Here is a 13,763-nt window from a genome sequence, read left to right on the forward strand (position 1 = left end):
GGGCCTGAACTAGTGTTGGGCGAACATCTGGATGTTCGGGTTCAGTGTGGTTCGGCCGGCCGAATATGCCCCTGATGTTCGGCATGTTCGAGCCGATCCCCGAACCCAACCCGAACATGTCCCTTTGGGGCCCCTATAGGGTCCCAGCATAAAAGGAGAGCATGCCCCGAGCGCGCGGGGGGCGGAAATGCCCCCCTCCCCGCTAAGCTCTCCCTTCTGCCGGTACCCTATAATCTACATGACACGTACCCTCGTACGCGTCATCGCGGTACTTCTGCGCACTCTTGACGCGACTTCAAATGTAAACAGGAAGTGCGTCGAGAGGGCGGAAGTACCAGATGGTATTAGCGCCCAAGAACTCCGGCTTCCCTCTTTCTGCCCTCCTCCTCCTCAGGTACTTTTGGGCACTTAAATTTAATTATAGGGTACCGGCAGAAGGGAGAGCTTAGCGGGGAGAGGTGGGGGGCATTTCCAACACCCCCCCCCCCCCCCCCCCCGGGGCATGCTCTCCCTTTATGCTGGGACCCTATAGGGGGCTATGTTCGGCCGGACACGGCTGTGTTCGGCCGAACAAAGAAGGCCTGTTCGGGTTCGGGCAGCGTGCCCGAGCACCCTCCCGAACACCATGAGGTGTTCGGGGGGTGCCGAACCGAACCCGAACAGGCCAAAATCCGGGCGAACCCGAACAGTGGCAAACACTGTTCGCCCATCACTAGCCTGAACCCACTAGCGCAGTTGTGTCCGCTTTTCATTTACACGTCAATGCTACAGATGCTGAAAAGCGGACACAACTGCGTTAGTAGGCTCAGGCCCTTAGGGCTCTTTCACATTAGGGCAGATTTTCTGCGTTTCAACGCAAAGGATAAAGTTTGCGTTACCCAAGGTGAAATGAAAGTCCATAGACTTTCATTTTAGCTTTCACATACAACGCAGCCTTTTTGTGCGTTGCGTTACACTGCACCCAGGCGCAGTTTTTCGGCCAACGCTAGCTTTATGCGTTACAATGTTAGTCAATGTAAAACGCACACTATGCGCGTTTTTAATCCGTTAACGCAGGCAATCAGTCCCAGAATGCAACAGAGGAACAATGTAGAAAGTTGAAAACTAAAAGAAAAAAAAATTACCTGCGTTTTCCTATGTCCTGTAACGCATTGAAAACGGATTAAAAACGCACACTCACTGCAGTGCACTGCAGTGCAAAACGCATTAAAACGCATACAACAAAACGTATGCTTTGAGCGTTCTCCAACGCAAGCTCTGATGTGAAAGAGCCCTTAGAGCTCAATTGCAGGAATTCTGCTGAAGGTTTGCTCCTGAGCTGCATGCAAACAGTAGTGGCATGTTTGTATAACACTTCAGAAATGTCAGTATCTTGTCCAGAGATGCAGCTGCCAGGCTCCATCCTGCACCTTAGTTTCCTCAGTCTACTATGATCTGATGTTCTGGTGAATATTGATCAATCAGGCACACGTTGCTTTGTGCACATTTGCAGCTGACCAATTGATTAATACAGAATCCTCAAGAAACTTGTTCAGAACAAAAAGATCAGTTGGAAAAGTAACTGTGTAGTAGTGTACCAGTGTATGGTGCCCAATTATTCACCAATTGGGAAATGATTTATAATGACCATTTGCCTCCAGATTTGCTTATGTGTATGCAGCCTTATCCTTGTAAAGATGGATGCCCAGTGGTTACTTGGCTCACCCTCCCAATAGTCACGCTGTCTGTTCTCTCCAGCATATCTGGCATCCTTTAGTCTTGAAAATATGCTTCTGTATATAATTTTCTAATGCACGGTTTTCTGGTTTTTCACGTTGTAGATTTTATGCTGCTGAAATCTGTATAGCTCTAAATTTTTTGCATGAACGAGGCATTATCTACAGAGACCTTAAACTGGACAATGTCTTGCTGGATGCAGAGGGACACATCAAGCTGACAGATTACGGCATGTGCAAGGTGAGCTCTGAAAGCCTCATTGCTTCCTTCTCTTTCAGTCTACCGTACAGTTGCATTTGGTCTGGTGTTAAAGCGGAATATAACCCTGCATTTCAACTTTGCTCTAAAATATTATTTACAGCATATTATATGCAAAAAGCATTTTTTTTTTTACTAGACCAGCATTGGAAGGGTTAAACACAGACGTTTCAAGTTCCGTGGAGAGATATGCAGAAGCTCAGATTGTTACATTCTATGTATCTATTGATAAACAGTTACACACTCTTTGGCAGTCCTCCAAGCTCCTTCTCAGTCAGAGAGATGAGTCATTCAACACTTAGATACATTTCTGTAAACAAAATGTATCTCTTTTCAGCTTCGGATGCGTCTGCAGAAATCTAAAGGAACTTTAAAGCCCTGTGTAACCCTTCCAATGCTGGTCTAGTAAAAAAAAAAAAATGCTGGTTGCATATAATATACTGTAAATAATGTTTTAGAGCAAAGTTGAAATGCAGGGTTATATTCCGCTTTAAGGTAGCCACACACCATACAATTTTTTAAATATCTTTTCAATTCAAGAATTGCAATCAAATTTTCTGACTGACTGTAACATTTCAAAAATCTGACCAATGTACCACACACACACACGTTAACTTTTTCCCCATTATGAAAAAAAATTGAAAACTCAGAAAAATGTGCTTGGGCCTGTACATCAATCTTCCACACACCATACAATTTTGATACAAATTGATCCGAAAAATTCAACATTCCCCATTGTCTTTTATTGCATAGAAACAGGAAATTGGATCAGATTTCTCAAACAAATGAAAAAAGCTTTCGATTTTTTAGGACAACTGATGGTAATTATCGAATTGGTGTAAAATTAGATCTTTTAATTGTATGGTGCGTGGCCACCTTTAGTCATGGAGAGAATCTTAAGACAACAACAAAAGTTGTTTAGGTTACACCTTTAATCACTATGACTAACTGTACATGATTTCTTTCAAAACTTTAAATTTCTTCTTCAGGCATGATACAGGAGTGGTTCTAATCCAGTTCTGTGTTATGCCTCAAGAAGAAATTTAAAGTTTTGAAAGCTTGCAAAGAAATCTTCTACAGTTAGTCATTAACCATTTCAGCCGCCCAGACGTGAAGCTCACGTCCGGGCGGCTGCTCCGCTGCGCTCCTGCGCGCAATCGCGGGCGCGCCCCCGTGTCCCCCGGTAGCCCTGGGATCAGTGAAAGGGAACATGGTTCCCGATCACCGATCCCTGTTCCCCGCAGAAAAACCGAAGCGCTCACCCGTGAGGCTTCAGTTCTTCTGCCCGGAAGAAATTCCGCATCCCCCTTGTACTTCCGCTTAGCGAGACGTGCAAGGAGGGAAAACAAAAATGAAGGTGGCCATCTTGTGGCCAAATAGTAAAACTACATCTACACTTTTTTTACATTACAAATTACTCATATAGCAACATTAAAAATTGACTTTTTATGTCCCACACCAAAATATTCCCCAAATAAAATTTTAAATGGAAAAAAAAAAAATTACAATAAAAAAAAAAAAGACAAATAGTTATCTAAGGGTCTGAACTTTTTAAATATGCATTTGAAGGGGGTATACTACAAAGATTTTTTTAAATTATAAGCTTGTAAATAGTGATGGGCGCAAAAACTGAAACAATGCACCTTTATTTCCAAATAAAATATTGTCGCCATACATTGTGATAGGGACAAAATTTAAATGGTATAATAACCGAGACATACGGGCAAATAAAATACATAGGTTTTAATTATGGTAGCATGGATTATTTTAAAGCTATAATGGCCGAAAACTGAGAAATAATGAATTTTTTCCATTTTTTTCTTATTAATCCTGTAAAAATGCATTTACAGTAAAGTGGCTCTTAGCAAAATGTACCACCCACAGAAAGCCTAATTAGTGGCGGAAAAAACAAGATATAGATCAATAAATTGTGATAAGTAGTGATAAAGTTATTAGCGAATGAATGGGAGGTGAAAATTGCTCCAATGCATAAGGTGAAAAATCCCCGCGGGCTGAAATGGTTAGACTCTGTAACAAAAAAAAACACCCCTTGAGGGATACTTACCTCGGGAGGGGGATGCCTCTGGATCCCAATGAGGCTTCCCCCATCCTCCTAAGCCTCAGGGATCCAGCACTGTCTCCCCTAAAAATAAAGCCCACAAGCATGTCGGCTCTGGCTCAGTAGCGCCTGCCAGGCAGGGGCTCACAAGTAATTACAAGTGTCTAAGCACTCGAATTTGTGATTTAAATCACAAATTCGAGTGCTTCGATGCACGCAATTACTTGTGAGCCCATCACTGGCGCCTGCGCAGGTGCAGCAGTAGCGGCTTTCCGATCGGGCTCAGGCAGAAATAGCAGAGCCCGATGGGGTCCGCTCTGCTGCACAGGCGTGAGTCACCTGCGCCGTAGAGTGTACCTAATCAGGATTGGCTTTTCTACCTGAGCCCAATCGGAAAGCCGCTACTGCGCCTGCACAGGACCGCAGAAAGTAATAGTTTACCTTGCTGGTGTTATGGGGCTGCCAGCGCTGGATCCCTAAGGGTGACGAGGACCAAGGAAGCCTCATTCGGATCCAGCGGCTTCCTCCCGCAAGGTAAGTGGTGCAGTTCCACCAGTAACAAGCTAATGGAAGGATCTGCAGCATACCAAGGTCTTCCGAATCCCTTTATTGAACCTTGTGCTGGTTTTGTGCTCAGTAAAAAAATTAAGAAGACCTTGATGTGCTGTGGTTCCTCTTATATTTATATGAATGTTTTTCTTTAAATTCCATGTATTGTAGGAATGGGATACACAGTGCTTGCCACTGCTTGAAAGTGTAACGCCCTTGGCAAAAGTCACTCCATGAATCTAATGTTTTCTTATTGCTGTTGTCTTGCAGAAATGATATGAACTTTTTTTGAACAGTGACATTTTATTGCAAATTTTTCAATACAACAAAATAGCACAGTGGAGTATAGAAAATGAGCTAGCAAGCACAAAACATCCACATACTACATTCGTCATAGTAATACAGCTGCTTTCATACAGCAATACAAGAAGTACAGTATTCGAGTTAACGCATAGCAGAAGAAATGGCAGCTAATTCTCAGAGTGGGAGTTTGAGAGGAGCTGAACTTAAAAGAAACCAGAGCTGACTAATAATAAAAGTTTTATACATACCTGGGGCTTCCTCCAGCTCCATCCACATTAATCACTCCCATGCCTCTGTCCTCAGCCTTCTCCTGCTTCGATGCCGGGTCCCGTAATTTCCACCAGTTGCAGCCAGTCTGTGCAAGAGAAGTGCGCTCTCTACGTATCTTTCCCAGCGGCTCCTGGAGAGATGCGTAGAGGGCACGCTTCTCTTGCGCAGACTGGCTGAAGTTATGAGACCCAGTATCTGAGCAGGAGAAGGCTGAGGACAGCGACGTGGGAGCGATCCGTGCAGATGGGGCTGGAGGAAGCCCCAGGTATGTATAAAAATGTTATTTTTAGTCATCTCTGGTACACTTTAAGCTAACAGACAGAGCGCTTTTCCTCTTCTGGTTTTCACATTACCTTACTTTTGTTTAGTATGCAGTGCGAGCTCTGCGACTCCCTCTCTACTTATTGTGAACACAGTGCTAGAGAGTCTTCGGGGCCCATTTATCAGATGCCAAGGGGTGCTATGGCAAAAGTTATTATCATTTGGTACTTATATAGTGCTGACATCACAGCGCTGTACAGCGTGTTTAGTTTTGTCACTTAACTGTCCCTCATAGTGGAGGGCCAATTTTTGGGAACCTTAACTAATCTGTATGTTTTTGGGATGTGGGATGAAACTGGATTACTCTGTATAAATAGTGCCCTGGCTGGGATTTGAACCAGGGACCCAGCGCTGCAGGGTGGAAGTGCTATCCACTCAGCTGCTATATGAAACAACACTTAGACTTCTGGGGTCAGCTTGTTTTTCTACAACAGTCACTGGCATGTACTGCCCTGCAGGTTACATCATGCAACTCCGCCCCCTTGCAGAAAAGTCAGTGATGCCAGAGTATTCTTAATGTATATTTGATATCTATGGATTTTAACAAATATGTGCAATTTTCCACTTTTCCATTGTGTGCTGCAGGAGGGCCTGGGTCCAGGGGACACAACTAGCACTTTCTGTGGAACGCCCAATTACATTGCTCCAGAAATTCTCAGAGGAGAAGAATATGGTAAGTAAGAGGCCTTTCGCTTCTATGGGGTGACTTTAAATTCCGTTCTTTAGGAGTTACCAAGAGAATGTGGCCTTCTGAAGAAGCTGATATCTGATAAGGATTAGAATGTGCAGCAGTAAGGATTGTATTAACCTCCCTGGTATCTAATTTCTGCTTGATTTCTGTGTAAAAAGTGGTTCAATTAACCTCCTGGGCGATAATCCCGAGCTGAGCTCGGGGTATGTCGCGCAGGAGGATTTCTCAGGCCCTGGTGGGCCGATTTGCATAACTTTTTTTTTTGTTACACGCAGCTAGCACTTTGAACGGGATCTCCTGCTTGCGCTGATCGCCGGATGCGATCGGATGGGGTGGGGGGGATGCCGCTGCACAGCGGCTATCATGTAGCTAGCGCTAGGCTAGCTACATGATTTAAAAAAAAAAAATGTTAAAAAGTGCTGCGCCCCCTCCTGGGCGATGGAATTGTATCTCCCAGAGGGTTAAACTACTTTTAAATTAAATTTTCCCTTTTTGGCAAGCCACAATTTTCCTACGCTTTAGCTTTTTGGCAGAAAACATGGTTTTTCGCATTCTTGCAGCTTGTCTTTTTGTTTATATGCACATTTTCGCATGCAGGTTTCCAGAGCATGTAAAAATTTGCATATGAATGCTAATTTTTAATGCTAAAAATGGAACCCCGCCTTAGAAGTACTTTACGAGCCTGACTCATCCACACCGTTTTCTGCTATTTTACCTGAAAGAGTCAGGGTCATCTATACTGCCAGGGAGGCTATTTATTTTGGATGGCATTTGAAAGGGTTAAAAGCTCTGTCACTTTTATATCATTGTCCCTGTTACCAAGATTTTTACTCAGTTCCTGAATTACTACATATTTATAATACAGTTAACTATACTTTTTGTTGTTGTTGTTGCATCTTCTAATTATGCCCTAGATAGGGCCTTTCTCCAGGTCAGTAACACAAATGATACTGTAGGAAAGGTGGCATTATAGTGCCTGTACACCTTCTTGGGTACCTTAACCACATAGCGTCCGCCCACAGCCGATGGGTGGACGCAATGTCTGTTCCTAAAGGACCGTTGTCAGCTGATCGGGTAACCAGCGGGGGGGGGGGGGGGGGGGGGGGGTTCTGCGGCGATCGCGTTACTCGTCTCCTGAGTACAGCGATACCACATGTGTGACACTTTTTTGCAGCCTATGTGCGCTAAGGGGCCCAACTTCCTATTCACAGGTCATTTTGAGGCATTTGGTTTCTAGACTACCCCTTTACGGTTTAGGGCCCCACAAATGACCCCGTTTTAGAAAGAAGACACCCCAAGGTATTCCGTTAGGTGTATGGTGAGTTCATAGAAGATTTTATTTTTTGTCACAAGTTAGTGGAAAATGTAACTTTGTGGGGAAAAAAAAAAACAATAAAAATCAATTTCCGCTACCTTGTGACAAAAAATAATCTTCTATGAACTCGCCATACTCCTAACATAATACCTTGGGGTGTCTTTTTTCTAAAATGGGGTCACTTGTGGGGTTCCTATACTGCCCTGGCATTTTAGGGGTCCTAAACCGTGAGGAGTAGTCTTGAAAAAATGTCTCAAAATGACCTGTGAAATCCTAAAGGTACTCATTGGACTTTGGGCCCCTCAGCGCAGTTAGGGTGCAAAAAAGTGCCACACACGTGGTATCGCTGTACTCAGGAGAAGTAGTATAATGTGTTTTGGGGTGTATTTTTACACATACCCATGCTGGGTGGGAGAAATCTCTCTGTAAATGGACAATTGCGTGTAAAAAAAAAAATCAAAAAATTGTCATTTACAGAGATATTTCTCCCGCCCAGCATGGGTATGTGTAAAAATACACCCCAAACACATTATACTATTTCTCCTGAGTACGGCAATACCACATGTATGGCACTTTTTTGCAGCCTAACTGCGCTAAGAGGCCCAACGTACAATGAGCACCTTTAGGCTTTACAGGGGTGCTTACAATTTAGCACCCCCCAAAATGCCAGGACAGTAAACACACCCCACAAATGACCCCATTTTGGGAAGTAGACACTTCAAGGTTTTCAGAGAAGGGGCATGGTGAGTCCGTGGCAGATTTCATTTTTTTTTTGTCACAAGTTAGCAGAAATGGAAACTTTTTTTTTTGTCACACAGTGTCATTTTCCGCTAACTTGTGCCAAAAAATAAAATATTCTATGATCTCACCATGCCTCTTCGTGAATACTTTGGGATTTAGATGGTAGGTTGTATGACCGAGCAATAAACCGTTAAATCTGCAGTGGTCTGAATGGAAAAAAAGGCTCTGGTCCTTAAGTGGCGAAAAGACTGTGGTCCTTAAGTGGTTAAAGGTAATGGACTTGCCACAAGTTTTGTAGCAGAGAAATGTATGTTTGAATTAACCTCTGAATGGTTTACGTCTTGTCTCCGTTTCTCACCTTGTATGGATTGCTGAAATTAATCTGTGCTGGTTGCTTGCACGCTTTCTGCTCATCGGTGGCTCTTTGATGCTGAATTAAATCTTTTACTACCTTAATTGGCTCCACTTTCCATCAGCGGTGTCATTAAGGCTATATATTAAAACCATTCCTAGAGGACCACTCGCTGAAGCCAAGGGTCATCCAGTGCAGATCAGGCAGCGTTCGATTTCTGACATAGCTATCGATTCCTGATATGATTTACGCCTGAATTAATCATGAAAAAGCAATCTCCATTTCTTGGAACTTGTGTACAAACAATAGCCAACACACACCTATCTGATGACCACTTCCTGATATGCTTTTGCCTACCAAACCCGTTGCTTACTTTGCTCCAGAGAAATATTGAGACAATGGAGTTTCATGTATTAAATGCTATGTACCCACTCTGCTTGGATTAACACACCCCCCTACTTTTTTCCAGTCTGTTAACTCCTTACCTGCCTGCTCTTACAATCAGCTGTGGCCTTTATCTTTGCAACTGCACCTTCTTTTTCTCCTCCTTCTCTTTATTAGCATCTCTCCCAGCTCCACAACATCTGATCGAATACCCATTCACTCCACCTACAAATCAAATACTCAATCCCTTTCTCCTGTGGCCTATGGAATGCCTAATGTCTCTGCAGCAAACTAACCTCCAACCAGAACCTAATTAACGCTCAGAGCAGACTAAAGAAAAGCGATTTTGGGCCCTGCTTTCCCCTATTAAATCGCTCTGAAAATGCTGCATGCAGGGCAATTGTGATTTTGGCAAATAGCTCTTGTGGGCTCACCTCCATGAACTTTCATTAGCCTAATGATTCCGATATGCGGCTAAAAGCTCTCTAGTGGGCCATAGCCCTCAGGCAAGTTGTCCATTTCCAATTCTTTTAGTCAAACAGAGCACATATAGCCTCGCCCATACAATCCATCATAAATGCTGCAGCTAGACTTATCTAGCCTTCTCACTACTCATGCGCTGCTTATTTGTGCAAAACTCGACATTGGCTTCCATTTTGCTTCAGACTTAAATTTAAGCTACTATGTTTTGCTTTTACACTGATCCTGTCCCATGTACATTTTTGTCGTTATGCATAAACACAACTCTAACTTCTTCTCCACTATTGCAATTGCCTTATCTCAATCATAACCTCCAGCTATGCATGGCTCCAATACTTCTCTAGAGCTCCCCCACTCTATAAAATTACCTTATTTCACCCTTTACACTTCCTCATACCTTTAACACATTCAAACAAACCCTAAAAACACACTTTTTAAAAATCACCTGTTCCCAAATAGCCACATAGCCATCCCCACTACGTACTGTATACTGTATTCCCCCACCTCCTAGATTTTATGTTAGCATTTCAGGACCTTTGCCTCCTCCTGGGTCAGCCGTGCTATGTATTTAAGTTTATCTGTGCCTCCCAGTTCTTGTACAGTGCTGCATATCTTGGCATTCTATGAAAAAGATGTTAAAAACTTATATTTTCTAGTAGACACTCGCTCTAGCTCTGTGTGGGCCTGTTTTCACAGGGAAATTGATCTGTCCTAAATGTCTGAATGTAACTGCTGGCTGTGGAGGAATAACTGCAGAACATGTCCATAAATGAAGCACATGCTTACTTAGAATTAATAGTGTTTGCAACTTTTTATGCAAAAATCCCAGTTTGCAAGTGGGCATAGACTGCAAATGTTAGCAGGCTTGTACATGGAAGTCCACAAGAGGACACTGTTAGGACTAATTCTCCAGCAAAACAGAGAGCCTGTATCACAACAGTGAGTGTTAGAAAGTGGAATATGGCTGCCCGAAACTGCAGCTGTCCACGTATTGAAACTCTTTTTTTTTTTTTGTTTTGTTTAATGTGTATTGCTAAACCAGTTGCACTTTAAAAAAAGCCTACTGTGAGAAGAATATGGAAGCTACCATAATTTCCTTCAAAAATAGAATTTGACTGGCTGTAATACTGATCTTTTGCCTTCAGTGGTTTGAGTCATGTTGCCTGGAACAAGCACGCAGCCAGTGAGGTTAGAACACGTGTCCTGATCCTTTGCCCCTCATACTTTCTCACTTCTCACAAGTTGGTATGCATGTCAAAACCCAGGCAACTACCTTTATCAAATGGAGCTCAGAAATGCTCAGTCCACTTTCCTCTGACGTCAAGTTTCCATTGCTATTTACCTCTGTAGCATGAGCAGTTACATATCAAAGGCTGCTAAAACTTTTCAAGAACTTTCAACTATCAGAACTTTTCAAGAGTGTACTGTCAGCTTCCTCTTTCTCGATAACTGTGTTTTCTACATTGTTACAGATAGTCATCACTGCTTGCTTGTCGGCTAATGTTCCTTACTTCGGTTTGGCAGGTTTCAGTGTGGACTGGTGGGCTCTCGGGGTCCTCATGTTTGAGATGATGGCCGGTAGATCCCCGTTTGATATTATTACAGACAATCCCGATATGAACACTGAAGATTATCTCTTTCAAGGTACATAGAAGTAACTGAAGTGTTTTAAGCTATTGGTGTGACTGTAGATATTCTTTCTGCCTAGATGGGAACCTGAACCTGCTGCTCTAAATTGCTACTAGCTTATTTGTTAAAAATATATTACAGAACTCCAGGTAGCATTTTAAATAAGCCTTGTGTAGGAGGTGTGACAGGATTTCATCAATTTTGTATGGATTTCCAGAGACCTCCAGCATTTGTGAAAAATATATGTGAAATGTACCTTCTGTGTGGGAAACACATTTCTGAGCATTTTCAGCACATTGAGCTGCCCGCCCCTAGTACAGAATGTGCCCTGTGTGAGAAACTAATGGTACGTACACACTTGCGATAACTATCGTTTACAAGGAACGATAGTTACCAGACGAACAATATTGGAACGAATGGGATGCAGCAATCATCATACACATATACACATATACACATACACAAAGATCGTTCTCGCAGAAAAGAATGATCAGAGAGAAACGCTGTGTACATATTCATATGAAATTAAAAAAAAAAAAAAAAAAACATGGGGTTACAATAGATAAGAATATATGATAGTTAACTTGAAAACAAAGTTGGTTTGAAATTTATAATGTACCAATCTTTATGGGCCGCGCTAGACAGGAAGTATGGTAGCTGGGCACAATCCAACGCAGGCGTATTGGCCCTTGTAACGATCGTGCTCGGCAGAGAACTGCACACACTATAGTTTTGTAATGATTGTTGTTCAATATGATCCGTCCTGTTGGATTTTCTCATCGTGCCGATATCGTTCATTTGTCGTTGTACTTGATCGTTTGGTAAAGTTCTTTCCCCGATTGTCGGCAGACCGATCGTTTAGCTGCTGTTTCAAAAGACCATAGTCGCAAGTGTGTACATATCATAAGAATCATGTGACTCCAATTTGAAATGTGTTTATAGAGGACTTCCTAAAACAATTTACATCTCAATGTATTAAATATTGGCAATAAGATCATTCAGCTATTTGTATTTGTGATTGTGTTTTTACAAAATAATTTCATTCACAAAAAATGTAGTGTATGTATGTTGTTTTTGAGCAAAACTAAGGGTGTATACACACATCCAACTTTGATTGGCCAATTTTACTTCTTCCCTGCAGTATGAGGGCCAACAGATTTTGAATACTATGAACAGATTGCGTAGGTAAGCTCTCCTCCTACATGGAGGTGGTAAAATTGGTTAATCATTGGCCAATCAAAATTGGATGTGTGTATGTACCCTGAGACACTGGAGCTCAATTACTGTGTTGGGAATGTCCCATTAATTCTCTAATGGAACACAATCACAACCAGGTGCGGTGCAATACTAAGGGAATCAACAATCAAACACATCGATTACGTATGCCCTAGCTTTTCATAGATCTTGGTCGATTGGGTGATGTTAATAAAATCCAACGGCCTAATCTAGTAAAAAAATGTAATAGTGTATGTGTACCTCAACGCGGCATTTCTTGTATTGGGTTTCTGTATAAACAGGTTACACAAAAGTATTTTACATTGGTATTGTTATTTCTTGTGCTATATGTGTTTTTGACTAAAGTTCAATTTCTCTCTTTTGTAACCAGTCATCTTAGAGAAGCCAATAAGGATCCCAAGGTTCCTGTCTGTGAAAGCTTCACACGTATTAAAAGGGTTTTTAAATAAGGTAAATTGAACTCTGCTGCTGAATCTTTGCAAGCTACACAATGCACATTAAAGTCCTGGCATACCTCTAATACTGCCAGCCCTAGCTTTTTAGGAAATAGACTTTCACATATTTGTGCTACACAATGTATATACAGTAGTTTATATGTTCCTGTGTCAAACCACTGTGTGTGTTCCCAGATATGGTGACTTTAAGATGAGCAACTAATTATTTTCAAGAAGACGATTTTTCTCAACTTCACCTCCTGAATCTCCAGCCCAGTTCAGCAATCCTTCTTCACGTCATAGTGCTTTGATCTGAGGAAGTGTGTACAGATATACAGTGCATCTGGAAAGTGTTCACGGTGCATCACTTTTTCCACATTTTATGTTAAAGCCTTATTCCAAAAAGAATTATATTCATTTTTTCTCAGAATTCTACACATTACAGCACATAATGACGTGAAAAAGTTTACTTGAGGTTTTGGCCTATTTATTAAAAATAAAAAAAAACTGAGATCATGTGTACATTAGTATTTAAGATTTTTCCAGAGATGTTCAATCAGATTCAAGTCTGGGCTCTGGCTGGGCCACTCAAGGACACTCCTTTGGTATCTTGGCAATGCTCTTAGGGTCATTGGGCTGCAGAAAGATGAACAGTCAGTCACCTCTAGTATGAGTTCAAGAGCGCTCTGGATCAGGTTTTCATCTAGGCTGTCTCTGTACATTGCTACAGTCATCTTTCCCTTTATCCTGACTAGTCTCCCCACAGCATGATGCTGCCACCTCCATCGTTCACTGTATGGATGGTATTGGCCTGGTAATGAGTGGTACCTGGTTTCCTCCAAACATTCACACCAAAGAGTTCAATCTTTGTCTCATCAGACCAGAGAATTTTGTGTCTCCTTGTCTAAGAGTTCTTTAAGTGCCTTTTGGCAAACTTCAAGCTGACTGCCATGTGCCTTTTACTAAGGAGTGCCTGAGTGGTGGATTGCTGCAGAGATGGTTGCATGCCCCCCAACCGTCCCGGA

General features: G+C 42.3%; 1 protein-coding gene across 3 annotated transcripts in view; it reads left to right on the forward strand.

The window, feature by feature from the left end:
* PRKCZ (protein kinase C zeta) overlaps window positions 1-13,763 on the forward strand; it is a 368,822-nt gene that overhangs the window by 314,605 nt on the left and 40,454 nt on the right. For all 3 annotated transcript variants that reach the window (XM_068240660.1, XM_068240663.1, XM_068240662.1), the window contains 4 exons: window positions 1,821-1,956; window positions 6,062-6,149; window positions 10,964-11,083; window positions 12,675-12,754. In XM_068240660.1, coding sequence (XP_068096761.1) covers window positions 1,821-1,956; window positions 6,062-6,149; window positions 10,964-11,083; window positions 12,675-12,754 — 424 coding nt within the window. The remainder of the gene's footprint in view (window positions 1-1,820; window positions 1,957-6,061; window positions 6,150-10,963; window positions 11,084-12,674; window positions 12,755-13,763) is intronic.

This window comes from Hyperolius riggenbachi, chromosome 6, assembly GCF_040937935.1.
Source record: "Hyperolius riggenbachi isolate aHypRig1 chromosome 6, aHypRig1.pri, whole genome shotgun sequence".
NCBI classification, from domain to species: domain Eukaryota; kingdom Metazoa; phylum Chordata; class Amphibia; order Anura; family Hyperoliidae; genus Hyperolius; species Hyperolius riggenbachi.